Below are 27,344 nucleotides of genomic sequence, written 5' to 3'. Positions count from 1 at the left end.
TTGACCAACCATACGCTAGGATGCCTAAAAGAAGTACACTTGGTATTATATATTTGGCCAACAAGCTAATATATATTAGCAAGTGTTACTATCCAAAATAAGTTTCAGAAACAAAAGTGCTGCAGCAGATATATTGAAGTCTAGCTATCACACACCTCTCTGGCAGTATCACCAACCATTTCACTTCCGAGAGGCAAAGTTCCCCCCACTAGCAGCTGACAGCCTTCCGTGCTGACTTGTGCCTTCATTTGGAGAGGAGGAAGCATTCAGAAAACCACCACGCGCGATAGGACATATTTGCAGCAGAGGGGTTATGAGCATCACAAACTGGAAGTGGTCATTGAAGCTGTGGTTGGGAACACTCTGCTAAGAAATAGATTATATAAAGCACCTATGTAGTAAACAATCAAATCAAGTTAAGAGCAGGAACTACACCTATTGAAAATATAAGCAATAGGTTGATAAACAAACCATGTTACAATTACCTCACATGCCACACAACAGTAAACCATAAACATCTAATTCCCATAGTATGCTTTAGAAAGCCAATTAGTGTTGTCTTTCACAACTTTGTAACTAGCCTTGCCTAACAGCAAAGTACTGCAAATAAATGCATTGAAGTGTAAGCATAATATATTTAGTGGATCAAATAACCAAATTTGTCAAATAGATTAACTAAAAAAAATGTAAGAAAATTACATGTACATCTAAAGCCAGTGGCTGCCAATATCTAAGGCAAGCAATTAATTAGAGAATAACTAAGCCAGGTCTGCATTAATATGCAAGAAAACTTACTTGACTGAGCATTCGGGGAGCAAAGCTCTGTTTCCATCAGTGCTATCCCCTACAAATATAAGACCCTAGTGGAAACCATATGCATACACACCACATAAGTATTTGTTTACATTCATGATTGGGGCATATATCAACATCTCATTGTGTTCACACACATTTATGAACATGCTTTTGATCGAAATTTTGTTTGCTATAAGATCAAGATTTAGAGGGGTAGAATAATCCAATTTCGTAAAAAGATATTAATTAAGAACAAAACGCCTACCCAAACCATAACCCATCATTGACAAAGTCACAAAACCCCAATTCCCAAATATAAAAAAAATCCTAACTCCCAAAATTTCAGAGACAGTAAGCTAAGCCACCAATCAGAAATATAGATAAATGAATAAGCTAAAATCAGTAATTGAAGACCCTAAATCAAACCCCTAACCCGTGAGTCATTGAATCCCCAAATCAAAACCCTAACCCTAAATCCCTAATTTGAAATTTCAGAGATGAGACATACCTTTTGATTTTGGGAGAGATGAGAGTGAGAGATGATATCGAGAGTGAGATCGAGCCTCGTGGGTGTGGGTGTGGGTGGTCTCGAGACTGGGATAAAGGCAAGATCGAGAGTTCGAGAGTGAGATCGAGAGAGATCGCGACTGGGTACTAGCTGGGTGTTTCTGGAAATGGGAGATCGCGACTCGCGAGTGACTAAGTGAGAGCTGAGAGTGAGAGTACGTCTTTGACTTGACTCATATATGCTGTGATGATGAGAGAGAGGAGGGAGAGAGGAAGATTTTGGGAGTGGTCCTGTCGCCATCGGCTGCCGGACGAGAGAGTTCTCGCCGGAGAAGATGATCGGTGCTGGGAGAGGGAAGAGAGAGACCACAGACAGAGCTAGATCGAGAAGAGAGAAATGTGAGAGTTAGGAGAGAGAAAAAATTTAAGTAGGAAAAAAAACATATCAGGTGTGTTTGAGTGTTAGGACAAAAAAAATTATAAGTGATTTGTCCATAAATTTCAATGCAACGTACTGGAGGTCCGGTCCTCAAAGGAGAGAACCGGTTCTTAAGCCAAGAAATTCAGAGCGAGTTACTGGAGGTCCGGTTCTCAACTAGTGAGGTCCGGTCCTCAAACCTTAAACACAAACACGAGTTTACTGGAGGTCCGGTCCTCAAGAGTGAGGACCGGTCCTCAATCCTAGTTTTCTGAAACACCAATATTTTTGAATTTTTATAAAATGTAATTCAATCTAACTTACTACAATATTTGTTTTCACATAAAAAAAAATTTCAGCCACAAACAATTTTCAGCCAAAAACAAATTTCACAGGTCAATAATTAAATAAAAGCATAATGACAATAGAGTTTGGGGAAAAACTGGGCAAGTCAGAGAAAGCAGTGTTCCTTGGTTATATTGCACCGAACACAGTTACCCTCCCAGATAGTATGAGGAATTGCTGAAAACAACCAATTTACAATCCATAAATTCCATCAGTTGTGAAAAGATAAAGTTTCTGGTATGATAGAGCTACACACAGTAAGCAACTAGTTTAGGAACCAATAATCATCTGTTGATGCCATTAACAAACCTTACCCATGAAATAGTTGCCAATCAAACCCACGCTGCCAGATGCCTGCAATTAGTTAATTCCTTCATCAGTTACAAGGTGGGCGGCAGCTCATATTGGTGGTAGCATAAGTTGCTATGGATTTATCTTCTCACTAACCATGTATTGGAATGAAATTTGGTTGTTTAACAGGGAAACAAAAGGGGGATCGGTCTGAAAACAATGGTGAGGAAGGAGAGAGTTGTCAGAAAACATAAGGCTACCAATTCACCAACGGATGGATATTAGTTGGCACAACATATCAATAGCCAAAATAATGACATATTTACAACTTTAACCCTCACAGAAACCATTTTTCATTTTAGTTATAACTGTTGTAACTATGTTTTAGTGGAATTAGGTGGCTCATGTCAGCCACAGTAAATAGTGCACTGTTTGGAGAATAACACAAACTAACTTAAACATTAGTTTATGATATTAGTTGGCTTTGATAGGTATTGTAGTAGTGTCAGATTAAACATTACTCCTAAATTGGATTAATATGACAATTACACTATTATAACTGAATTTGCTTATATATATACGAAGCATGTGTTATGTTGGATCTCTCTAGAAATTCTGGCATACGAGTCATCCACATATATATTGTTTACGTGGAATATGATAACATATATAAAACGTACTATATGTCCCAATAATTGTATGGCCATCCCTATCCCCTTTTCAAGGGTCTGCAGGCCCTATTATCAAAATTCTATAATCTATTTAAATGAAGGGCATTAATTACTATATACTTAATGGTTGGTCGAAGGGAGAAAAGTTATCAAAGTTTACAGTGTTTACTTGACCATTTTTTTTAAGCAAAAAAATAAAAAAAATAAAAAATTAGGATTAAATATCAAATATCTATAGTTTTTCAGCAAAACAACAAGATACTAATTTTTTTTAGTTTAGGTACTAAAGATATTTTGAATTAGGTCACAAATCGGTTTGCTATTCAGTTGTGACTATTTTAAATTCATAAAAATTCAATATTTATAAAATTTTAATGCTTTTGATTTAGGCTTTGGATCTGATCTGCGTGGGGCTTTGAGATTTGGTGAGATTGATTTGGGATTTTGAAGATTTTTTTTTTTTTACTTAGTTTGGTTTCATTTTGCAAACTGACTTTTTGTGGGTTTGGAGACTAATTTCTTGTGTTTATTTTTTTTGCTCTTCGCAGGGATTTGGATCTGATTTGCGTGGGAACTTTGAGATTTGTAAATGTACGTACTTAATTGGAAGCGCTTTCAAGTGCTTTTACAATCCAAAAACACTTTCAATTGTTTTTACCAAATGTAAGAAAAAGCGCTTTTGACTATTTCAAAGTGCTTTTAAGTCTTCTAAAAGCACTACCAAACAAGTCAAGTTATCTCAAAACACAACGAGAATACACAGAACATTAAGGGAAAAAGCATTTTTTGTTATTGTTTTTTTACCTCAAAAACATATTTAGTCATTATGGTTTCAAAACTCTAAATTTGGTCTATGTGTTTTATGTTAATTGCAATATATATATATATAAGGACAATTTTAATAAATATATTCAAATTTTCAATTTTGTTTGAAAATCAAATTGAAGGTTACATAAATGATTTTTTGTCATTTTTGAGTAAAACTGATCATGAGTTCAAACAAATTTTCTCGTTGGTTACAAAATGTCCTACAATTCCAAACAATATAAAACACAAGTAATAACAAATGCGGAGTTTTGAAACCATATGGACTAAATATGTTTTCTGAGTAAAACACAGGGGCCAAAATTATTTTTTTTTTTTTTTTGAGAAACAAATAATTTATTTAAATAAACATGCAAATGAGTTACATGAAGATCCTTAGCAATACAATCCATTAACCTAGACAGATCGACCCTCCTCTAACCAGAAAAAAAAAATAATACCTCAGCACATACGATAAAACAAGCTAATGCATGTATGAGTACCAAGGTTACACTCTCTTGGACAAAAGGAATTAAAGGAAAGCTATCTAGCTTAAAACACTACATATTAGCTTAACTTTGAGTTTCATTACGCGGTTGCATGTTTAAAGGTTTCCATGTTGACTTGATCTGTTTCAAGTTTTTCTTCGCTGGTTTTGTTTGAACAAAGCTTTTCTTTTCTTCTGACTTTCAGTTGGGACTTTCACATTAGTTGCCAAACCAAGAGCTTGAAAAAATCTTATTAAATACCAAGTAATATCAATCTGCCACCACTCCAAACCTTGTCTAGCTGAATACTCAAAAGCATGGTGGTTATTGTGCCAACCTTCTCCATGTGCCAACAATCCAAACAACCTAAACAAGTAAAACTATTATCTCATTATATATTTACGTATTATTACCCATGCAACTTAGAAAAATAAAAAGTTTCATTCATAAAGTTATAAATATTTAGATAGAGTGCATAGAAGCTATATAGGTATACTGTACCAGTTATTTTTAGACAAATCACCGGTGTCCCATACTCGCTGTCCCCATATGTGGCAAATCGAATTTATTGACAAAGTAATGTGGTAAAAAAATACTATCCTCACAGCCTGCAAAACTAATTATATTAATTGTAGTAAGAAGGAAATTAAAACAGACGACCATTAATTTGAGAAATTAATATATATGTATCCCAGTAATTAATTGAGTCTTGTACGAAGAAGAATAATTTGACTGAGTTAACACAAGAATGATGGTGATATACAAAACTCAAATGGCAATGGCACCATGACTAATTAATTATATATATCTTCTGCCTCAAGGCCCTCAATTAAGTAAACGTACGTTAACATATATCGAGATATCATCAAGAGCAATTTTAATTACCAGTCCCCAAACCAAGAAGGGAAGCCCTCCTGCGACATATAGTAGAACTCCAAGAGCAACTGAGTGAAGAGGGTAAGTAATATGAAGAAACCTGTAGTAGGGTTGCTCTTTTATGTCTCCAACGTTCGTTAGTCTTCCTTCATACTACAAAATTTCAAATGTAAAAGTTTGATCAACAAATTAAAACACTACTAGAATGTCATGAGTTTGGGGACTCAGACATGTGGATGAAGAAGCTAGCTAAAGAGATCGAGTTTTGAATATAAATATACTTACACTTACAAATCGAGAACGATAATCTATGATCCAACCAATATGACTAAACCAGAATCCCTTGATAGGGCTATGAGGGTCTTTCCATGTGTCGGTAAACTGATGATGGGTCCTGTGTGTGCTCACCCATTCAATTGGACTTCCCTACACATAAATCATTTTACTTATTATATAAAGTAGGATGTCACGGATCTGCCCTCATCATATAAAAATTAAACCTTAAACCTTAATTACCTGAAGTGAGAGAACTGCGCAATAGACGAAAAAGTACTCAAGCCATCTAGGAAGCGTAAGACTCCGGTGCGCGAGAGTCCGATGGTAGCCTAGGGTTACACCCACACCTGTGACAACATAGAGTGCAAAAGCCAACCAGAATGCAGACCAGTTGAAGTGAAATGGCGCTAAAAGACAGGCGCAGTGCAAACCCAAAAGGATAATGAAACTGCTTATATCCACACCGTTCCACTGCGTCCCTAAAAACCCCACACGACTCTTCACCATCCAATCTAACATTGCGGCTCAACGTACTATATGTTGCTTCAGTTCTTCTGTGTGTCTCTCACTGTGATATGTAGTTGCAAATGAATGAACAAGGTTTGTGCTTGTAATATAGGGGAAGTAGCTAGCTGGCTGCCGGTGGCTTCAATTTTGGACAGGATGGTAGCTGGAAATGCCTTCGAAGTCATGATATAGCTAATATTTTATAGGCGAGAAAATCAATGTGTAAACCCCATATTTTATTGAGATTTTTAGATATAGTCTCATTTTAACCATAACAAATTAGGTGCGGCCCATTTGATTTTGACATTGGATAAAAACTCAATTTTTTTTTTTTACACGTGAGCAATTCACAATGTCTACTCTGCCCTTCGAGATAAATAATGGAAATTAATTGAAATATATGATTTGAGGCTTTTATTACGCTTAACTACAAAAGATTGTTGAAATTTCATGGCACATGTTCCAATATATTCAAAAAAATATTAGTAAACTATTTAAAACCCCCAAGTTTGAGCTTGGTTATTTATAAACCTCCACCCTTAATAAAACTATTTCACAACCCCCTGTTAGTCACTTAATCTCTCCCAAAACCCCCTAGTCAACTAATACTCAACCAGGTTTGACCCTCAATTTTTCTAATATTCCAATTATATCCCCAGACAATTAATACCCAGCCATATCTCTCTCTCTCTCTCACATTCGATCTTTATTTCTCCTCAGCATTCTCTCTCTCTCCTCGCGCGGCTGTGCCGACGCGTTCTTCGTCGTCCGGTGACGGTTGCCGGTGAGACTAGTCTCAGAACAACCGCCATTCCTCCTTCTTCCTCCTCCTGCCCTCCACATGCCGTGAAACCAAACTTCTATGTCGGATTGGGTCTAAGCAGACCCGAGTTCAATCACCGGCGATCCGCCGATTCCGGCGAGGACGAGCTGTCGAACTGCTAGGGATGGCTTCCTCTCGTCGTCCTGAGTGCGCTGGTGCTATCAGAACTCCAACCCAACCCGTATCGCCTTCGTTTCTAAGGAGAGAAGCCAGCGACAACCTCGCCGGAGATCTCTGTGTTCCGGCAACCATTTCCGTCGTATCAGGTATCCATCTTTTTCTCCTCGTTGTGCTCGTCACTTATGTGTGTTTAGATTGGTCCAATTGTTGATTAATCAAAAAACCCCATTTTATTACTTAGGATAAAATGAGCTATTTGCAGACGGTTTGGTTCGTTTGAATTCTTTTGTTTCCTTTGAATTGGTGAGCTATTTGCAGACGGTTTGGTTCAAAAGCCCTAATTTGAAAATCCTAATTTGAAATTGATTTGTGATCTGTTTGTGAAATGTATAATTTGTGAATCTGTTTTAGTTGAATTTGTTGTTAATCGGATAGAAATGTGGGTTTTTTAATTGATTTATAAGTATATGCAAATTTACTTTATTTATTGATGAAACAGTTTCAGTTCGTGAAACAGTTTCAGTTCGTGAAACAGTTTCAGTTCGTAAAACAGTTTTAGTTCGTGAAACATGAGTTTTAAATGAATTTTGAATAAAATTATGGTTCTGAAATATGATGAATCAAATTTGCAGGTAGAAACAGATCGAGGCAGTGGCGACTGTCGTGTATTTGTCACGCGTGAGGTGATCGGACGATGTTGTCTAGGGTTTCAGTTTCACTAAATTCAATTTCACTGAATTCAGTTTCAGTGCATTCAGTGAACTGAATTTGAATTTAATGAATGCAATGAAACTGAATACACTGAAATTTAATTCAAACTGAAACTGAATTTAGTCTATAGTTGTTTGATAGACTCATATCGATGGCTTGCTGTGGTTGCTACTCTTCTCATCTCGATGGCTTGTTGTACTGTTGTTTTTTTTTTTTATAAGGTTGCTGTGTTCTTTTTAGTGAAACAGAATTCAGTAAAGATGTAATTGTTTTAGTGAATGTGTAATTGTTTTAGTGAAGGTGTAATTGTTTTTAAATTAAGGTGTAATTGCATTTTAGTCTTCTGTGTGTCTCTCACTGTGATATGTAGTTGCAAATGAATGAACAAGGTTTGTGCTTGTAATATAGGGGAAGTACCATGCCTTGAAATCTTGAATGAGAAAGTAGCTAGCTGGCTGCCGGTGGCTTCAATTTTGGACAGGATGGTAGCTGGAAATGCCTTCAAACTTTTATTTAAGTATTCCCATCTTAAAATAGTATGTGTTTCCTGTATATTCTGTAAAAGAAAAGAATAAACCTTGTAATTAAGGCGAAGGCCACGGTACCCTTAACAACAATATGTGACTTAAAAATTTAACCCCAACTCTTCTCTCAAACTAAAGGTTATACTATTTGGTCCTATCAGAAAAAGAGAAGGTTATAATATTTCACATCGCATGCTGGTTTGTCCTTCAATATTGCTTTCAGTAATTAATTTATGTATGTGAAGAGAATATGCCAGGTAGTAGGTACCATATGTGAAGAGAATATGCCAGGTAGTAGGTACCATTGGATTTTTGATGACCAGTTCAATTCCACAACCAACCTCTCGAACAGTCAAATGTATGGATACATATTTCAAAATGTTGTTGTCATGTTTGTACTCAAAGTGAATCACAAACACCTATAAACAGAATAGAAACAGAGGAGAATATAATAAATATAAACAAAGTAGTAGTAAACCAGAGCTAAGGTACTGGAATAATGGGAACTTTAAGGTTTAAAGTTTATATGCTGGCAGCTTTTTGTGCAGGCCTTGTTCTTATTCCAAGTAGCTGCCATGGCCATTCGGGGCTTGATACAAAATGCAGGCCTGGATTGTTCATATTTGGTGATTCACTGTTTGATGCTGGAAATAATAACTACATAAATACTACCACTAGGTTCCAGGCAAATTTCTGGCCATATGGTCAAACCTTCTTCAATCACTCGACTGGTAGACCTTCCAATGGTCGTCTAATCCCAGATTTCATTGGTAAGAATAAGACCTTCTTCATGTAAATAATATTGTAATACATTTCTTTAACATTAGGGATGGTATATGACACAATTTATTGTTGAATTTCCCTTATTAATTGCGGCAGCTGAGTATGCAAAGTTGCCATCTATACCACCATATTTACAACCAGGGTTCGACAACTATGTTTATGGGGTGAATTTTGCATCTGCTGGGGCTGGTGCTCTACCTGAAACTTATCAAGGATTTGTATGTGATCTGCCTTCTTTATAGTTACACCATCTGAATATGTATTAATTTAGGCTTCAGAGCAAGTTGTACTGTTTATATGCATTGCCTATCGGATAATGTTCTCTTACCAGACAATCTCGCAACATAACAATGATCCAATATTTACAATTTGACAAGGGCATGTTTCCGGCCAATTATATATCTTCTCTTTATCAGCATGGTTGATTTCTTGTTTTTCAGGTTATAGACCTTAAAACTCAACTAAGGAATTTCAAGAATGTGGAGAAGCAGTTGAGATGCAAAGTTGGTGATAAAGAAGCCTATGAGTTGCTGTCAAAGTCCATTTACTTAATTAGCATAGGCAGCAATGATCATTATACCTTTTTCGCAAGAAATTCCAGTTTGTTTCTGCCCCACTCACATGAACATGTTGGCATGGTGATTGGCAACATCACAAAGGTGATCAAAGTAATACTCACATGAAACTTCTTAAAACTTGTTTCTAGTTTGTCACAGTCCATATACAATTTGCTTTTATGATTATGAATTTGAAAAGAAATTTGTGGATGAATTACTTCATATACAAATTGATGTGTGTCAGGAAATATACAAGATAGGAGGAAGGAAATTTGGGGTTTTTAGCCTGGGGCCTATTAATTGTTCACCAGGCTCTAGAGTACTCAAACCAGGAAACATTGGTACCTGTGTCGAAGAACTTACAGCACCAGTGAAACTACACAATAGACTACTTGCTAAATCCCTCCGAAAACTGCAGAGTCATCTCCAAGGATTCAAATATTCAAATGCAAATTTCTACAATTACCTAACTAAAAGAATTAACCATCCATCAAAATATGGTACATATAACCCTCTCCTTTTAGTTTTAGTTTCTCTTGTTTGTTTTTAATTTTCCTTCTTGTTATTATGATGTTGTAAAGGGTTCAAGGAAGGAAAGGCTGCATGCTGTGGCTCTGGTCCATACAGAGGAATTATGAGCTGTGGAGGGAAGAGAGGTGTGACAGAGTATGAATTATGTCACAATGTTACCGAATATGTGTTTTTCGACTCTGGCCACCCAACCGAAAGGGTTTACCAGCAAGTGGCCGAGTTGTGGTGGAGTGATACTCGCAATGTCCCAGGGTCTCACATGAATCTCAAAGAGCTATTTGAAGTTTAGAAAAATGTGGATTTCTTAGTTTCATAAACAATTAAGCATGTTGCAGACTCATTTTCTGTTTCACAGTAAATTAAGCTTTAAACTTTGGTATAACATCTTTGTATGCAAGTATTCACATATTAAATAGATGTGTTTGATTTGAATTAGCTACACTACGTATTTGATGCTGGAAACAATAATTACCTAGAGCTTCCGAGGGCCGTCTATAATACCAGATTTCATTGGAAGGTATAAGATGCTGTAAATAATGTTTGTTACTTTCTACAACACTATGGATTAATGATGATACTATCTATCAAATTTGCATTAATGCTGCAGCTGAGTATGCAAAGTTGCCATTTATACCACCATATCTACAACCTGGGTTCAACAACTATACTTATGGGGTGAACTTTGCATCTGCTGGAGCTGGTGCTCTAGCTGAAACTCATCAAGGATTTGTATGTGATCTGCCTTATAAATTATCCTTCTTAACACTTAGTACATCATGTGTATTCGTATTTTAGGCTTGGAAACAAGTTGCATACTCTACATGTGGTCCAGATTCACAGTCTGCATACAACTAGAGGAAGACCAGTTCAAAGCCATGATATAGCTAATATTTTATAGGCGAGAAAATCAATGTGTAAACCCCATATTTTATTGAGATTTTTAGATATAGTCTCATTTTAACCATAACAAATTAGGTGCGGCCCATTTGATTTTGACATTGGATAAAAACTCAATTTTTTTTTTTACACGTGAGCAATTCACAATGTCTACTCTGCCCTTCGAGATAAATAATGGAAATTAATTGAAATATATGATTTGAGGCTTTTATTACGCTTAATTACAAAAGATTGTTGAAATTTCATGGCACATGTTCCAATATATTCAAAAAAATATTGTTAGCAATTATGAACATCAAAATATAAACACCCAAATACTGTAAACATTTAAACACCCAATATATATACATATAATCTACTACCCGCTATATATGAAAAAAAAAAAAAAAAAGTAGGCACAATAAACTTCTAATTTGGGTTATAAAAAAGTAAAAAATTAAGATTAAATACCAAATATTAATTGAAAATTGGTGAATAGCTAGTAGACATATAGGGTTAGCTTAATATATAAAAATTATAATTATCAAGTGAATTTGAGAAAGGCAATGGTGTTTTTAAATCAAACATTCTAGACTTAAAAATTTGGAGAATCATTGACACTAGTATAAAAACTTTGATAGACATCACTAGTTAGTTATCGGTTTATATGAAAACTGATATAATATAAATTTAGATATCAGTTGATTTTTCGGCCCATATGTAAATGAGATTTAATATGGCCAAGATTTAAAACTAATGTGTAAAAAACTGCCCTTTGACCAGCATAATCTCAAAAACTGATAACTAAAGTCATAACTGATGACTTAGACAAATAGAAGTGCAAAATTCCAGAAGACTTAAAAGATTTTTTTGTGTACCAAACTTAAAAGAAGACTTGAGAAAGTGAAATATTTTTTCACTTTCCCACAGCCCCCCTTTCTCTCTCTCTCTCTCTCTCTCTCTCTCTCTCTCTCTCTCTCTCTCTTTCCCCGAGTTCTCTCTTCGATCTGCCACCGTGTGCCGGCGGCTGCGACGGGACCGACACTGGGCTGCTCACCTCCTCCTCTCCCTTCTCCTTATGGTCTCCATCTCCTTGAACACCCAACCAAGGACCCGATTCGAACCCAAACAGCGTCAAACTCATTTCTGGTGATCCACAGTTTTCGACGACAGCAAGGTGTCGTGCCACCACTAACCTTCTCTTCTCGGTGCGCTGAACCTTCTAGTACCTTTCTTTTGTTCCGACGGCAATGCACGGTGGCGCATCGATTCTCCATCTCGATCTGAACTTTAACCCAAATATCCATTCTTGATCTCGATCTCAACCCTAACCATACTAAAAGCTCACTGCAGGTACGCGCGTTGAGATATCTAAGGTAAATGAGTTAGGGTTTTCAATTTTTTTTTCTGATTCCTTCCTCGCATTCCTCTCAGGTATTTTCAGATTGTTAAATTTCTAGTTCTATTTTTGATTGAGATTAGGTTTTTTTTATGCTTGTGTTTTCTAGGTTTCGACTTATAGGCACCTCTCTCTCTCTCTCTCTCTCTCTCTCTCTCTCTCTCTCTCTCTCTCTCTCTCTCCAGGTAATTCTCCTTCTCTTTTCTTGGTTGTGGTTGCAGTAATGTTAATTGGGTATTGATTTCTGCAATTTGAGTGTTGATGGCCGGGTTTCTGCATATTGATTGATAGGTTAATATCTATGCAATATACCTAGTTCTTAGCCTAGTTGAGTTATGTGGACGACAATTTTTCACAATTTTATGTTATGAAATTACAATTAAAGGCAGTGTATTTGTAGCTAAAATTACTAGTACTATTGATACTTTCATGTATGTTAAGATTTACATGAAAAGGCATCCTGTTGGGAGGAAGCTGGATCTATTAGCCCATCATGGTTTTCATGACTTGATAAGTTCACTTGAACATATGTTCAATGTACATCAACATTTTCTGTACGTCTCTAATCTACCTATTGTTACAAGTGTTCGTCTATTTATTAATTTGGTCATATTTATTTACTAACAAATAACCGGTTTAGATTATTGCATAGCATTAAGGGTAGGGCCCACGTACAATCCTTTTGGTTCTTGTCAAAAGGGATCCCTCTCAATAAGTTTCTCCCCTATATATTGTGATTGTCTAATATTTTGAAACTAATGATAGCTAGGGGGACACTACTACAAAAAAGCTCATACATATCAGTAATTTACCGATATCTAAGGCCCCTAAAATTCGATATAGGAAAGCGTGATCTATTCTCATTGGTTTACATATCAGTTTTGAACTGATATCTATATCATTTTTTACATCAGTTCATTTTTTAAATGCGATATATTTTTCCTTCTCGGATGGTTAAAAACACAATAAATGATATATTTATAATATATTATATCAGTATTATATTTATAACTGATATCTTATAAATGAATAATATGAGTTTTAATCGTATAACTGGTATAATTATTTCAATAGACATCTGTATTGTGTATAAGAACAGATATCTTAGATCAGACTTATATGTTCCTGAATTACGGAACTGATATAAATAGTCTCATAGATATCATTATTGATTCTAAGAAATGATATCGTATATCTGAATTATATGTTTTAAAAGTATGAAACTGGTATAAATATACTCAATAGACATCATTTTGAGTGATGAAACTGATTTTGAAGGCATGATTGATATCACTTACATTGAAAGAACTGATCTCGTATATTTTGAAATTATTGTTATGTAAATCCAGTTTAGATATCAATTTTTTCGATCCTGAAAACTGAGATAATTGCTCAATACCATTACACTTGTATTGCATATTTTTTTAGTGGCCAACCCATTTGAGATAAATGCTCAACATCCATTACATAGTAAAGATCCTCAATTCACATAAATTTCAATATCTCCAAGTACCCAAAATATGTCTACATATCACAAAAATTAGGGGGAGACCTCATCTCTAACCCCATCCTTAAATCTAAGCTAGGCCTATATAGTCATCAACATGTACAAATATAAGGCATGGCAGTGCACACTTGTTCTAATTTGTATCATAGCAGTTCATGAGGGAAAATAATTTTACAAACTAATTGAATCAAAATTAACCCATGAAATCTGCACCTCATTGACTTCAATTTCCTCCCATGTGTACTGCTTTCCTTATAAATTCGATCACCTAACAATTGGAAAAATCAAACAAAATTACAAAATCACAGCACTAAAAAGAAGCAAATTGAGTTTTCATACCAAATCACATTACTAAAATATTCAAGATTTCATAGCAAATGGTCTATATTGTTATCTAAATTCATTGTAACTTGTAAGAATAAAAATATATGAAAATTTCAAACATATAGTGATTTGCAAGTGCAATATACTGCAAAGGGCATGTCAATAGAGATAGGTAGTGTACATGAGAAAGGAAAAAATGCAAGAAACACAAGCAAAAGAATAACATTCCCCAAAAAACTAGGCCATGGATTTGACATCAACTTCAAAACTCATTTAAAATTTAGAATGAGATAAATTCACTCAAAAGAAGCATCAATTAGTTGTATTGTACCTCAATGGAAGGCACACTGACTGAGATGTAAAGGTCCCTGCCATTGTTCACAGCTTCCATCATGTTAATTCAGTGAGAGCTCTCTACATTCTGAGCAGGATCCTGGCCAGTGGCTATGTAGATTGCAGCAACAATATTGCTGGCGTGGGTATTGAACCCACCAAGAGCACCAGCCATGGCAGAGCCGGTAAGCTCTGTAGATTGTATAATCCATATCAGGCCTTATAATTAGCTATCACATAGAATATATTTTATGTTGCATTCAATTGATTATCATGAACACAACATATCTAAAAGGATAAAAAATTTATGTCAATTTCCTGGGTTTTCTCACTAGCTATACAACTTTAGCTTCTGAAAACTGTTACAATAGTAGTAATTAGCATTACCTGAAAAGATATTGACCAATGTTTTGCCATAAAAATTAAAGGAACCAACAATGCATAAAGTTTCTCATAAAAGTTGGGGTACTCTAAAGTCTAAACCATATTTTTTATGAGGATGAAGAGGCTGCTAAGAGCCATGACACTGATAACACCACCAATGTTGTATGATTTAGTTAAGAAGTCACTGCATGTTGTCAAGCAATGAATTAGACTCAAAGTTACAAAGAAAAGATATGAAAAATAAAATAAAACCACTTTAGTATGTAACTTTACCATAACAAGACAAGATTAGATAGATAAGGAATGACTGCATGATGGAGAGAGGCAAGAACCTAAGTAGCAAAAGTCAGCAAGGTTAGAGAATTATAGAACATAAAGATATAAAACTATCTATGATCAATATAAGGTGAAAGGGCAGCAGAGACAAGCACTAAAGAAACATTATATCTAGGTTAAGCATAAAAGAACATGAAGTAAAGGAACCCAAATAAACTCTGCTATGAAGGAACCCAAAAATAAAAAATAATATAAATTCCATTAAACTACTTTATATTGGATTCCCCTCTCAAGTAAGAGTTCTATTCCTTCCTTGACTCCTACGCCTCGAGTACTCGTAGCTAGGGTTAGGGTTTTCCAACTCCTGCAGCGGTGGAGCTGACGACGAAGATTCGACGGTGGAACAGCGTTTCATCTGTATCTCCCTTGTGCTATGGAGGAGATTACGACCAGTCTTGCGAAGTCCTTATTGCTCACTGAGGATGAGGTTGAGGCAATCACCATTGCCAAACCCCAATCACAAACCAATCAAGAAGTACTGAAGAGAAGTTTAGTCGCCCAAGTCTTGACTTCAAAACCCTTCAATCGCACTGCTTTCAAGCTAACTATGATCAAACTCTGGGACTCGCTGGGGCAGGTGACGACTAAAGATCTCAGGCCCAACCTATTCCTATTCACATTCACCTTTGTGGAGGACAAAGCACAAATCCTGCGTCAGGCGCCATGGACCTTTGATAGAGCCTTAGTTCTCCTAGAGGAGCCAGATGGCAGTGTTGCCCCATCACAAATGAAGCTGAAATTTGCTGACTTCTGGATCCAATGTCCTAACCTCCCTTTTGACTACATGACTGAGGAAATTGGGAAGATCATCGGGGATGGCATTGGACAATGCCTGGAAGTAGCGGGTGGCTTTGAGGCACACCTAATTGGCCGCTTCCTCCGTGTTCGGGTACGTCTTGATGTCACCAGACCTCTACCGCGCATCAAAAAACTCCTTCTTGATGATGGCGTGATGGGAACAGCGGAATTTCGCTACGAACGGCTACCGACTTTCTGCCATGATTGTGGCCGCCTCGGACACAACTCTCGACTATGCTCTTATGCCAATGATGACCAGAAGAAAAACCCCGCAAAACAATGGAGTGACTGGCTCTATGCCAAGGGAGAGCCTAGCAAATTTACACCACTTGATGTGGGAATTCCAGAAGCGGTTGCAGAGGAAGTGGAAGAGAGGGTGGAGGAGGCAGTGGAAAGAGAATTGGGAAAAGCTAGGAAGCAACCCAATGGAAAGTTGAACTCTACTCCTGGGAAAACAAACCTGGGAGGCGGGGTAGGGAACCATGCAGTGGAGCGACAGAACGTGGAGATTAGATCACCAGACAGACTGACAATTGAAAAGCCCCATCCTTCAGGGGCCAAGCGATCCGAACCGACGCACCCTCCACCGGATATAAGGGTTGAACAGACAAAGAAGTTTACTGGGACTGCAGAATGGGGAAGGAAGGAGAAGGGAAGACTGGAACGCATGGGAGAGGTGGAGGGGGGCAGAGCCTTGCTTGATGCCACTGGAAAAATATCAGGGGAGGACTTACGGCAGAAAAGAAATGAAACGACAGCAACCTCAGGGGAAGTCCCTCTGCGAGAGCAAGCAGTGCCTGTAACTCAAGCACTCAATACACTCAAAAATGCCTTGATTGCTCCCACCGGTACCTCTAGTGTCCCAGCTCCCTCTATGGATGGGAACCCACTGAAGGGGCTCACTAAACAAGCCCGCAACCTGGGAGACATGTTCAAAAAGATTATTCATGGCACTGATTCAGGAGTTTCTCCAGTAAGGAGTCAGGGAGGTGGCACCCAGGCAGCGGCTGAGATGCAGAGAAGCCCTTTGGACACTGCTAGCAAGGGAAAGGGTGGGAGAGGAGGAGGAAAATGGAAAAAGATAGCGAGGCAACAGGGAACAGGAATGGAAACGGATGAACTTGAGAACGTTAACACTCTGGGGGAAAAAAGAAAGATGACTAAGGAAGATGAAGTAAAGGGTGTGGCTTCAAAAAAAGGGAAACTGGCTTCTGAGGCTCAGAATGCAGAAGTGGTGGGACCAGATGCCCCGGCCCACCACCAACAATGAAGCTTTTAAGCTGGAACGTCCAGGGATTAGGACGACCTGGGACGTTCCGAGCCCTCAAGGATATCTTGAGGGAACAGAAGCCCGACTTCGTGTTTCTCATGGAAACACGGATGACACGATTACAAATGGAAAAAGTACAATATAAATTGAAGATGCCAGGAGCGTTTTGGGTGGAACGTGACGGGTTAGGTGGAGGCTTATTATTTCTTTGGACTGGGGGATGGACGGCGAAATTGCGCTCTTTCTCGAAAGGACATATTGATTTGTGGGCAACTTCTCCTACAGGGGAACATCTCCAACTAACGGGGTTTTATGGCAACTCCATTACACATCTACGGAAGCATTCTTGGGAGCTTTTACGTAGAATTTCTCATGGGGCAACTCGGCCATGGATCATTTCTGGTGACTTCAATGAGATCTTATCACCAAATGAGAAGGTTGGATTAAGGGACAGACCAAGATGCCAAATGGCGGCCTTCCGCGAAGCCATAGATGATGCAGGTCTCTGTGAAGTGCGTTCTATGGGCTACCCCTACACCTGGGCTCGCCTCCAAGGAGGGACGGTGACTGTGGAAGAGAGACTTGACCGCTGCTTGGTTAATAAAGACCTGCTTGGACTCTTCCCGTTTGTGACTACTCTCCATCTGGTTGCTACTGGGTCGGATCACTTCCCCATTATCACTGAAGCTACAACGTCCGACCCTCGAGAGGCACAGCGATTCACTCCGGGGCGCTTCCATTTTGAACAGATGTGGCTCAAAGACCCAAGATGGCTTGATGTTGTGGACACTACTTGGGCTGACAATATACATAGGCATGGCTTGGCTGACTCCATAAAGCACTGTGCTCATGCCCTCAAACGCTGGAACCAGAATGTCTATGGCAATGTTCGCAAGCAGCTGGCGAATGCGAAGAAAGTGGTGGCGAGCTTACTGGGCAGAACTGATGCTAGTGAGGTACTGCACCGAAAACAAATGGAGCACACTATTGACACCCTATTGGAAAAAGAAGAAATCTTATGGCGCCAACGCTCGCGGGTTGAGTGGTTACGGGATGGGGATAAAAACACCCGCTATTTTCATGAGCGTGCTAACTCAAGACAGTTTAGAAACAAAATCACTGGGTTATTCGATCATCATGGTAATTGGGAAACTCGGGGCTGTCGAATTGGAGGCTTATTTTGTAATTATTTCCAGGACCTATTCTCTTCTACAGGCAATGGTCATCTTGAGAGGGTTGTGGAGCTAATTGAGAAGCAAGTTACTGAGGAAATGAACAGCCGCCTCCTCCGACCCTTCACACGTGCGGATGTGGAACATGCTCTAAATCTTATTGGACCTACCAAGGCCCCTGGGCATGATGGAATGCCGGCACTATTTTATCAATCCTGCTGGCATATAGTGGGAGATGCAGTGACTGCCAAATGCTTAAGTATCCTCAATGGAGAGACTAGTGTCCAAGAATTTAATCATACGTTGATTGCCCTTATTCCTAAAACCAAAAGGCCCGAAAGAGTGACTGAGTTTCGACCGATTAGCTTGTGTACTGTTGTCTATAAAATTGTCGCCAAAGCTTTTGCAATCCGCATGAAAGATGTGCTCCCCTCTGTGATATCTGAATCCCAAAGTGCTTTTGTGCCCGGTAGGATGATCCTAGACAATGTTATGACTGCCTTTGAGCTCACACATTCACTCCAACATACAAAAAAAGGAGTTCAAGGGAGGATGGCTATTAAGCTTGACATGGCCAAAGCCTATGATCGGGTTGAATGGAGTTTCCTTGAAGCAGTTATGATTAAATTGGGCTTTCATGTAGACTGGGTTGCTCGGCTGCTTGATTGTGTATCCACTACTTCCTTTTCTGTGCTCTGGAATGGCCAGCCTACCGGCCTCATCACACCACAACGGGGTCTTAGACAAGGTTGCCTGCTTTCCCCTTACTTGTTTCTAATGGTGACTGAAGGTTTTTCGGGCCTGCTGCGAGAGGCAGAGAATAGAGGGGCTATTGAGGGGGTCCGCGTTTCCCCCACTGCCCCCTCGATCTCCCACCTCTTCTTCGCTGATGACAGTATTCTTTTCCTTAATGCCAACAGAGAAGCTAGTCTCACTCTCAAAGAAATATTCCAGGCATATGAATTGGCGTCTGGGCAAATGATTAATTTTTCCAAGTCAGCAGTGTGCTTCAGTCCTAATGTTATTGATGAAGTGAAATCAACGGTGAGTGATATCCTCCAAATTAAAATTGTTGCATGCCATGAGAAATATTTGGGGTTGCCAACCTTTGCAGGTAGAGGAAAGAAACAGCTATTTCATGAAATCCTAGACAGAGTCACGAAGCGGGTTAATGGGTGGAAAGAAAAACTGCTATCACGTGCTGGGAAAGATGTTTTAATCAAAGCCGTCCTTCAAGCGATGCCCACCTATTCAATGAGCTGTTTTCGGATGCCTAAAGGTGTATGGCAAAAACTCCATTCCATTTTCGCCAAATTCTGGTGGGCCAAGGCCAAAAATGCTAAAGGAATTCACTGGGCCAACTGGGATGCTGTATGCCGTGGAAAACATGGTGGTGGTCTAGGATTCAGACATATTGGTGACTTCAATCAAGCCCTGGTTGCCAAGCAATGCTGGCGTCTCCTCATTGCGCCCAACTCGCTGGTGGCTAGGATCTACCAGGCCAAATACTTCCCCAATGGAATCCTCCTCCACGCCCAGCTGGGCAGTCATGCTTCACATATTTGGAGATCTCTCCTATGGGGCAGAGAGCTTCTTCAACTGGGGCTACGATGGAGGGTGGGTACTGGGCTTTGTGTTCGCGTGTATCAAGACAAATGGATCCCTAGACCTTCCTCATTCCGAATCTGTTCCCCTCCCCTATTGGCGCCGGACACAATTGTCACTGAACTATTTTCAGCTCCAGGTGTTTGGAATGAACAACTCATTCGGGAATCTTTCTGGGAAGAAGAAGCCACTGCGATTTTGAGTATACCCCTGAGTACACAAATGAGAGACGACTGCCTCCTCTGGCACTACGAACGGAACGGCCTCTATAATGTCCGCAGCGGGTACAAGACTGCCCGATCTGAAAAGGATAGAATTGCTGGAAACCCCACTACTTCAACGGGTGTGAACTCAAATCTTTGGAAGTCAATTTGGACCTTGCAATGCCCAAATAAAATCAAATTGTTTCTCTGGAGATGTATGCACAATTTTGTTCCATGCCGAGCCACCTTATACATGAGAAAGGTGACCCTGGACTCCTCTTGCCCCAGATATGAGCGTGCTCCTGAGACTTTGCTACATGCCCTCTGGGATTGCCCCTATGCACATGATGTCTGGAAATCCTCAGTGATATATGGTGCCTCGAGGAGGTGGATTTGGGATGGTTCCTCTGGTTTTCTACGTTACTTAACTACAACCCTTTCCCACACTGAACTGACACTTGCAGCTTATATTTGCTGGGGCTTATGGAACGCCAGAAACGACTTTCTTTTTAACGGCTCTGCTATCTCGCCCCTCAAGCTTGTGGAGCGAATGGGTGAATTCGCACGCAACTATAGGGAGGCCAACTTAAGAAAGGAGAACACACCGAAACCAACACTGACCCATCAATGGAGGCGCCCACTGGCTGGTTGGGTGAAAGTCAATGTTGATGGCGCGACATGCTCTGTGTCGGGTGCTCGCGGTGTCAGGATCGTAATCCGAGATGAAGATGGCCAATTTTTGGCGGCTGGTGCGCTACAGGTGCAACCCTTCATATGCCCTGCTCATACCGAGTTGATCGCAGCAAGAGAAGGACTACGTTTTGCTTGGGACTTGGGATTCAGGCATGTTCTACTGGAGCTTGATGCCAAGGATGCGGTGGCGAAGATCGTGTCCCAATCGCTCTACTTGGGGGCTGATGCTGCCCTGCTCAACGAGGCTGTGGAACTTGGTCTTTTATTTATCTCCTTCTCCTGTCAATGGGTACCTCGTAGCTGTAACATGGCAGCTGATGCTGTAGCCAAAATGGCCTTATCTTGTAATGAGTTCTCCACTTGGGTTGAGGAAGCACCCCCCTGGTTGCTCCCAATCCTCTCAGCAGATGTTTCCAATTATCCTTAATCAATGAAGTTTCCCCTTTCTCAAAAAAAATATTGGATTGCACCTTGATTTATCTTTTGGGTTGAATATGCAGATCTTTGAATCCACAAAAAATCAACAATTTTGGTCTGAACGAGAAGGAAAGCTGTAATACCAAAGAAAAGGCAGTTATTAGAATTATGCATCAACAAAACCCAATACAGCAAATCCAGAAATTAAACAATCTGATTGGAGCATGAGATAGACCAATCATGCATTCTTATCCTTTCCCATTATTAAACCTAAGAAGTAAGATTTAAACAGTCAGACAATTTTATAAAGTACAACACCAGTAGTAGAACCCTTATAAAAATTTTGGTCTAAATTAACCCATAAATTAATAATTGGCCAATAGACTAACATGGCTAGTGCACTGAAACTGGGGAAGAAAGAAAAAACATTTACACAAGTGGACCAAAGAAAAAAAAGAACAATGATACTCAAGCAATTTCTTTTCCCATACACAAGATTGGATCCACACCATTACAACATGCTGTCACATATGTATTTCTTTTATACAAAATTCAAACAATACATGACATTTTATATCCTTAAATTAGAATATATGGACACAATATATGGACTTACCTGTGAGGAAGTTTCAGTAGCTTTATATGTTGGTGATCGTGGGGAGTGTAGAGGACCTTGATCCTGTAGGTCCATCAAGTCTAAACTAGTAATTTATATGACACTAAAATATACATAGTACAGAGAGAGATTAGAGAGAAAGAGTTACAGAAAAGTCTTTAAAGTGCATGTCAAAAAGGCTTGATCTTCGTTTCCTCGTCATTTGTAGCCTGCCTGAGGAAATACTTCTGTGCATGACTAGCAACCTGGGTTGGGGTTCTGGTGGTCACAAAATTTCTAGCTATTCCCCTCCAATCACCTTTCCCAAGCTTCTTCAATCCAGCTAGGAATACTCGATGCTCTTCCCCAGTCCATGGCCTCCCTGAGGAGATTTCATTCTTTAAAATCCATTCACAACCAAAATTACCAAATCGCAACAATCTAAATGCAAAACTTTTAATTTATTGTCATCAATGCTAAAACAAACTCATCTTCTTGCATCAATTTAATAATTTTACTACAAGATAGAGAGCTTGGAGATGCCAAATTAACAGTGGGTTTTTAAAAAGGTGCATAGTTTAGTAAATGCAAATCAATTAATTTGAAGAGCAGCATGTTATCTACAGTATTTAATTACTACTGCAAGGTTTTATAAAATGCATGAGCCAGAGTAAAGAAAACTCTAAATAAGCAAAATGCAAACAATGAAAGGAGAATACAATTGTTTAACCAAAAAGAAAGAAGAATTGAATTGTCCCCATAGAAGACTCATACAGTCTACCATAATAAATAAATAAATAAACTTATAAAATCCATCAAGTTACACTAATACACATATATATGTATACAAGAAGTAACAATTAAAGTGTTAACAAAGAATTCATTAAGAAAACAAAATCACAATGGAACGAATTAACAGATTGGAAAGATTGAAATCATCAAAGCAGAGATATTACAGAAACAAAAATTAATACAAAAAGAAGAAAGTATGATCATACTGTAAACTTGTACAATGTACATACTATATATAGTATATACCACTAATAGCAGATCAAACTACAAGCGAAGAACATGTACATATCAATCCTCCAACAAATCACCTAATCAATCAAAAGCATGGAAACATATGGATGCACGTACACATAAATCACTTATTATATATACATATATATGTGTGATGTACCCTTTTTTCTCTCATGAGCGGCTTTGCATCTCTTGTTATGAATGAGGCCATCGGAGAGATAGCTGGCATCATCAGTTGTGATGTATACTGAGTGAGAATTGACTACAGAGCTCATATAAATTATAACCTTATGTGCAAAAGACTTTATACAAAGATAAGCATCAAATGAATGCATATAAAATAGACTATCTGAAATTACAAGTAACCCATATTAATATCATCACTGAGGAACATAATTCAGACTTCAGAATACCAGAAACTTCAAATAAACCAAACAGAGATCCATAAGCAGCCCAAAATGCCAAAATCAGGAAGAGCCAAATTCTCGGTGAAAGGAACAAAACCCAGGTAGAGCCAAATTCATAACACAGACCCAAAATGAATGATTTTGCATAATGTTCCATATTTCAGGTAAATACAAAGAATTCTAGCACCCAAATTCAAACAGACCCGAGTTCAAACAAACTACAAAACACCCAAATTCCAGAAACACCCAAAAAACAAAACACCCATGTTCAAACAACCTGCAGATATTAGAACCCTAAATCCGAAATCTAAACTTAAAATTAAAAAGAAAAAATAACAAAACAATCTCATCAAATACCTGAAATCGTGAAGGCTGGATGGTGCATGGTATCAGGAAGGCTTCTCTGGGTCGATCTGGATCTCGCGACGTCGTCCAGATCGAGCTCTCTCTCTCTCTCTCTCTCTCTCTTCGCAACTTCTCAGACTTCTCTCTGTCTCTCTGTCGCGCTCACTCTCTACAAGCCTTCGTGAGTGCTCAACCCATCGATCTCGATCTACAAGCATTCACTCTCAACATCTTAAGGCTGGGTGGATTGGAAGCCCAGCTAGCTAGCTTAATCTTCGAGCTCAATCCATATATCTTCGTCGGAGATCGATGAAGAAGATGATGAGTTAGGGTGTGGTGTGGGTGTTGGTGTGGGTTTGGTCTGGGTGCGGTTCAGTTTGGATGTGAGTGTGGGTGTGTGAGTGTAGGTGTGTGTAAACACGGGTTGTCAAAAAAATTTTAAGTGGTGAACAGTACCGCGTTTTTCCCATTCTTAAATTTTCGCATCATTTATCTGTATAGATATCATTTTTAAAGCATGTTAATAAATTTGTCCAACATAATATATCACATTCAAAATCTTAATGATATGTAAAATAGTTTATATATCAGTTTTTGAAAAAAAAACTTTTAAACGATATTAAAAACCATATTATATCGAATACCTTTAAAACTGATATTAATATAGTGATATGTATGAGCTTTTTTGTAGTAGTGGGAGATGAGGTGGATAGAGTGCATTCTGGTAATCATCATCATCATCATCAAGATTTTCATGTGTTGAAATATGAAGATGAGGAAGGGGATTTGATGATGGTGGAGGATGTCAATTCCTTGGGAGTAAGTACTACTCATCCCCAATTAATTAGTTAATTTGATCATTTGCATAATTTATTCACAAATCCCCAATTAATTCTTGTGTTTAATGTGTGCAGGATGTTCTTGTCCGCAGTAAAAAGATTGAAGATCACAAGGGCTTTTCCATGCTAGAAGTCGCAGAAGCTGATTTTTACACCTTCTGTCTCAGCCATTTCTAGCCCCAAGGACAGGTTCTTAATTAAGTATTACTCACCCGTCCGATTTGCATGTGTTAAGCATGCTGCCAACGCTCATCCTGAGCCAGAATCGAACTCTCCATGCCTCACCGTCTCACGAATGTACATCCACACATGTACCATGCAGGCAATGACTGGCCTCCTAGCTCGTCTTAATTTCCAATGTACATTGAGACAAATATTTCGTATATATATATATATAAATTGATAATTGTGTTTTGCCTTGTTTAATTACTCTTAATTACCACTGAAATATACACTGATGAATGTGGAGGGAAATTGGTCAGTGACTCAGACACTCAGTGCATATATGATGGCTAATTCCGTTTGCTCTTTGGAAAGGGTTTTGCCAAGATTGTCATTGAAAATGGTTGTGTCACAACTCACAAGTCACAACACGTACATCGAATATAGGTCAAAATTTGATATGGATATATAGGAAATTAAACCAACTCAATATATCAAGTAATTAAAGTGCGTGCGATTCTTTCATTTTCCTCTAGCTAGGCCTAGTTTATACTCTGGTGCCTAGCTTCTTGAATTGGCTAAGATGTCGTTTGAGCTGACTCAATTCTATGGCCCGGCCTTTCATAACCTGCCATCCCAATCATGAAAATAGATTTTTTAAAGCATAAAATATATCTCCACTTTTGTTAATCATCATACGAGGTAATCTTGCAAAATAAACATGAATACACGTTGAGAGTGAGTAGTTCCGGTGTGGTGCCGATTATAAACCCTCCGACAGTCAAATTAATTAGCTTTGAATTAAAAATGAGTAGGACTTGAGATATAATAGCTAGAATTGTAAAGTACTGCATACTTTTGATCAATTGTGACTATGAGTTTTTTTTTTTTTTAATAGTGATTAGAGAGTCATGTGAGCTGAAGATTGTAGGTTGCACAATATATATGTAATCCATGCCTTATTCGCAGCAGGAATGAACGTGGAACTTAAAATTAAATCTTCAAGTAGGTTAAGAGGGGTTGTGTTTAAATTTTAAAATTAAATCTCAGCCCTCAACAATTAACTATATTATTCACCCACCAACTAGGCCTAAAGCGGTACAAACAGAACGGTTTACATGATGAAATCACATTCTGAGATGTGGTCAAAAGACTATCAAGTGCCATATTAAAATACATATATGGTACGTATCTGCTAAACCAAATATTAAATATGTATTGTTTTTGAGTCCTACAATACAAGGCTACATGAAAGACAAAGCCATGCACTAAGGACGCTTAGGATAAGCCAAAGAATAACGGGTAATGAGAGTTACCCTTTACATTAATTTTGTCCTTTGACCCTTTCCTCATATAACAACTCCATGATTGAAGCATTGCAACATATTCTATTCATCAAATCTCCAAAAGAATAAAAAAGAAATAAAGTACAAAACAGAAAAATCCATCATCAAAGCTAGCTAGCTAGCCATTCTTAATCCATTCTTAATCCATGCAACTACAATAATATAGCTAGATCGATAGAGATGTTAATATGACTTCTGATTTTCACAGTCTAAGTTAGGTCCGGTATGAACATCAAGCAACTTAGCATATCTTTTGAAATAACCAATCCGATCATTCACTCGTGCATCGTTGGGTATTCCACATTCAAGGCCACCGTTGATTATGTTAGTGACCAGTCCATATCCAACCGTCCGATTCGCTGCTATGTCTTCTTCTGTGGGCACATATCGTCCAACCATGACATCGTGACTCGAGGGCTTTGGCTTTTGCTCAGTCATCCAGAACCATAGAGCCGTTTTGAATGCGATCATGGAATTATTTGCTACTATTTCAGGATTCCTCAGACCATCAAACCCCAAGGCCTTGCCTGCCTGTCCATAATTATAGTTCCTAAACCAAGAATTCAATTACTCAGATTAAACATTACTCCTAAATTGGATTAATATGACAATTCACTATTATAACTGAATTTGCTTATATATATAATATACGAAGCATGTGTTATGTTGGACCTCTCTAGAAATTCTCGCATACGAGTCATCCACATATATATTGTTTACGTGGAATATGATAACATATATAAAACGTACTATATGTCCAATAATTTTGATATTGCGAGACAATCTTATATATGTGGCCAGATTGGCTAGTAAGAAAACATTTATATTTTCGATTAAGCTTATACCAGGATAGTTGAATTGGTCCTCTTCCTTTGTAAGATTTGCCAGGATAGCAAGGCCATTCCTTGTTGGTGGAGTCGCAGTAGTCGCTCTGGGGACTGATTTCCTCTTTAAAGCACAAACCCCATGCATAGGGTCCATCAGGTGCAGTAGCCCACCCTCCCGTAGTCTCATGAGAGATCTGACCAAGAAACGCCGCGATCTCACGCTTCCGCGTGGTTAACTTTCCGGTGGTTCCGAACTCCGGGAAGGATTTGGAGGCTTTGATGAAGAAATGGTAGGTGTAGAAGTCCTTGGCCGGGCACGCAGTGTCGTCCTTGTGTAGAAAAAAGGTGTTGTAAAGCTCTTTGCTGATCAAAGACGATATATCACATTTCTGAGGCCGAGCCTCAGCTCCCCATGATGCAATAATTGTAGTAGTAGTGACCCAAAAGAAGATGATG

The 27,344-nt window shown here is 38.5% G+C and overlaps 2 protein-coding genes, 1 long non-coding RNA gene and 1 pseudogene across 17 annotated transcripts; 1 reads left to right on the top strand and 3 right to left on the bottom strand.

Moving 5' to 3' along the window:
- Nucleotides 1–4,419: 4,419 nt before the first annotated feature.
- On the bottom strand, nt 4,420–5,990 carry LOC147286434 (palmitoyl-monogalactosyldiacylglycerol delta-7 desaturase, chloroplastic-like; annotated as a pseudogene).
- Nucleotides 5,991–8,655: 2,665 nt separating this feature from the next.
- Nucleotides 8,656–10,316, top strand: LOC147286433 (GDSL esterase/lipase 1-like). Its single transcript, XM_086240288.1, has 5 exons — nt 8,656–8,926; nt 9,036–9,157; nt 9,380–9,607; nt 9,741–9,996; nt 10,078–10,316. Exons 1-5 carry the CDS (start codon nt 8,656–8,658, stop codon nt 10,314–10,316), a joined length of 1,116 nt encoding a protein of 371 aa, XP_086096414.1.
- Nucleotides 10,317–13,748: 3,432 nt separating this feature from the next.
- On the bottom strand, nt 13,749–24,087 carry LOC147286432 (uncharacterized). 15 transcript variants are annotated; one of them, XR_015121720.1, is made up of 8 exons: nt 23,727–24,079; nt 23,123–23,224; nt 22,109–22,321; nt 21,961–22,023; nt 21,398–21,478; nt 15,124–15,182; nt 14,465–15,034; nt 13,749–14,077 (listed from the first exon to the last, which is right to left on the bottom strand). It is a non-coding gene; the product is annotated as an uncharacterized LOC147286432 (long non-coding RNA). The 15 variants fall into 15 exon arrangements; XR_015121724.1 differs by having other exon boundaries at nt 14,465–14,658; XR_015121716.1 differs by lacking the exon at nt 21,398–21,478 and having other exon boundaries at nt 23,727–24,087.
- Nucleotides 24,088–25,900: 1,813 nt separating this feature from the next.
- On the bottom strand, nt 25,901–27,340 carry LOC147286431 (chitinase 10-like; the record flags this gene model as incomplete). Its single annotated transcript, XM_086240767.1, has 2 exons — nt 25,901–26,611; nt 26,907–27,340. Coding segments are annotated over 2 exons (801 nt in total), but the record flags the coding sequence as incomplete, so codon positions are not given.
- Nucleotides 27,341–27,344: the final 4 nt, after the last annotated feature.

The sequence above is a fragment of the Dryas octopetala genome, chromosome 4 (assembly GCF_963921425.1).
Source record: "Dryas octopetala chromosome 4, drDryOcto1.1, whole genome shotgun sequence".
NCBI classification, from domain to species: domain Eukaryota; kingdom Viridiplantae; phylum Streptophyta; class Magnoliopsida; order Rosales; family Rosaceae; genus Dryas; species Dryas octopetala.
Note: the sequence above shows the minus strand (reverse complement) of the source record. Positions and strands in the feature narration are given on the sequence as shown.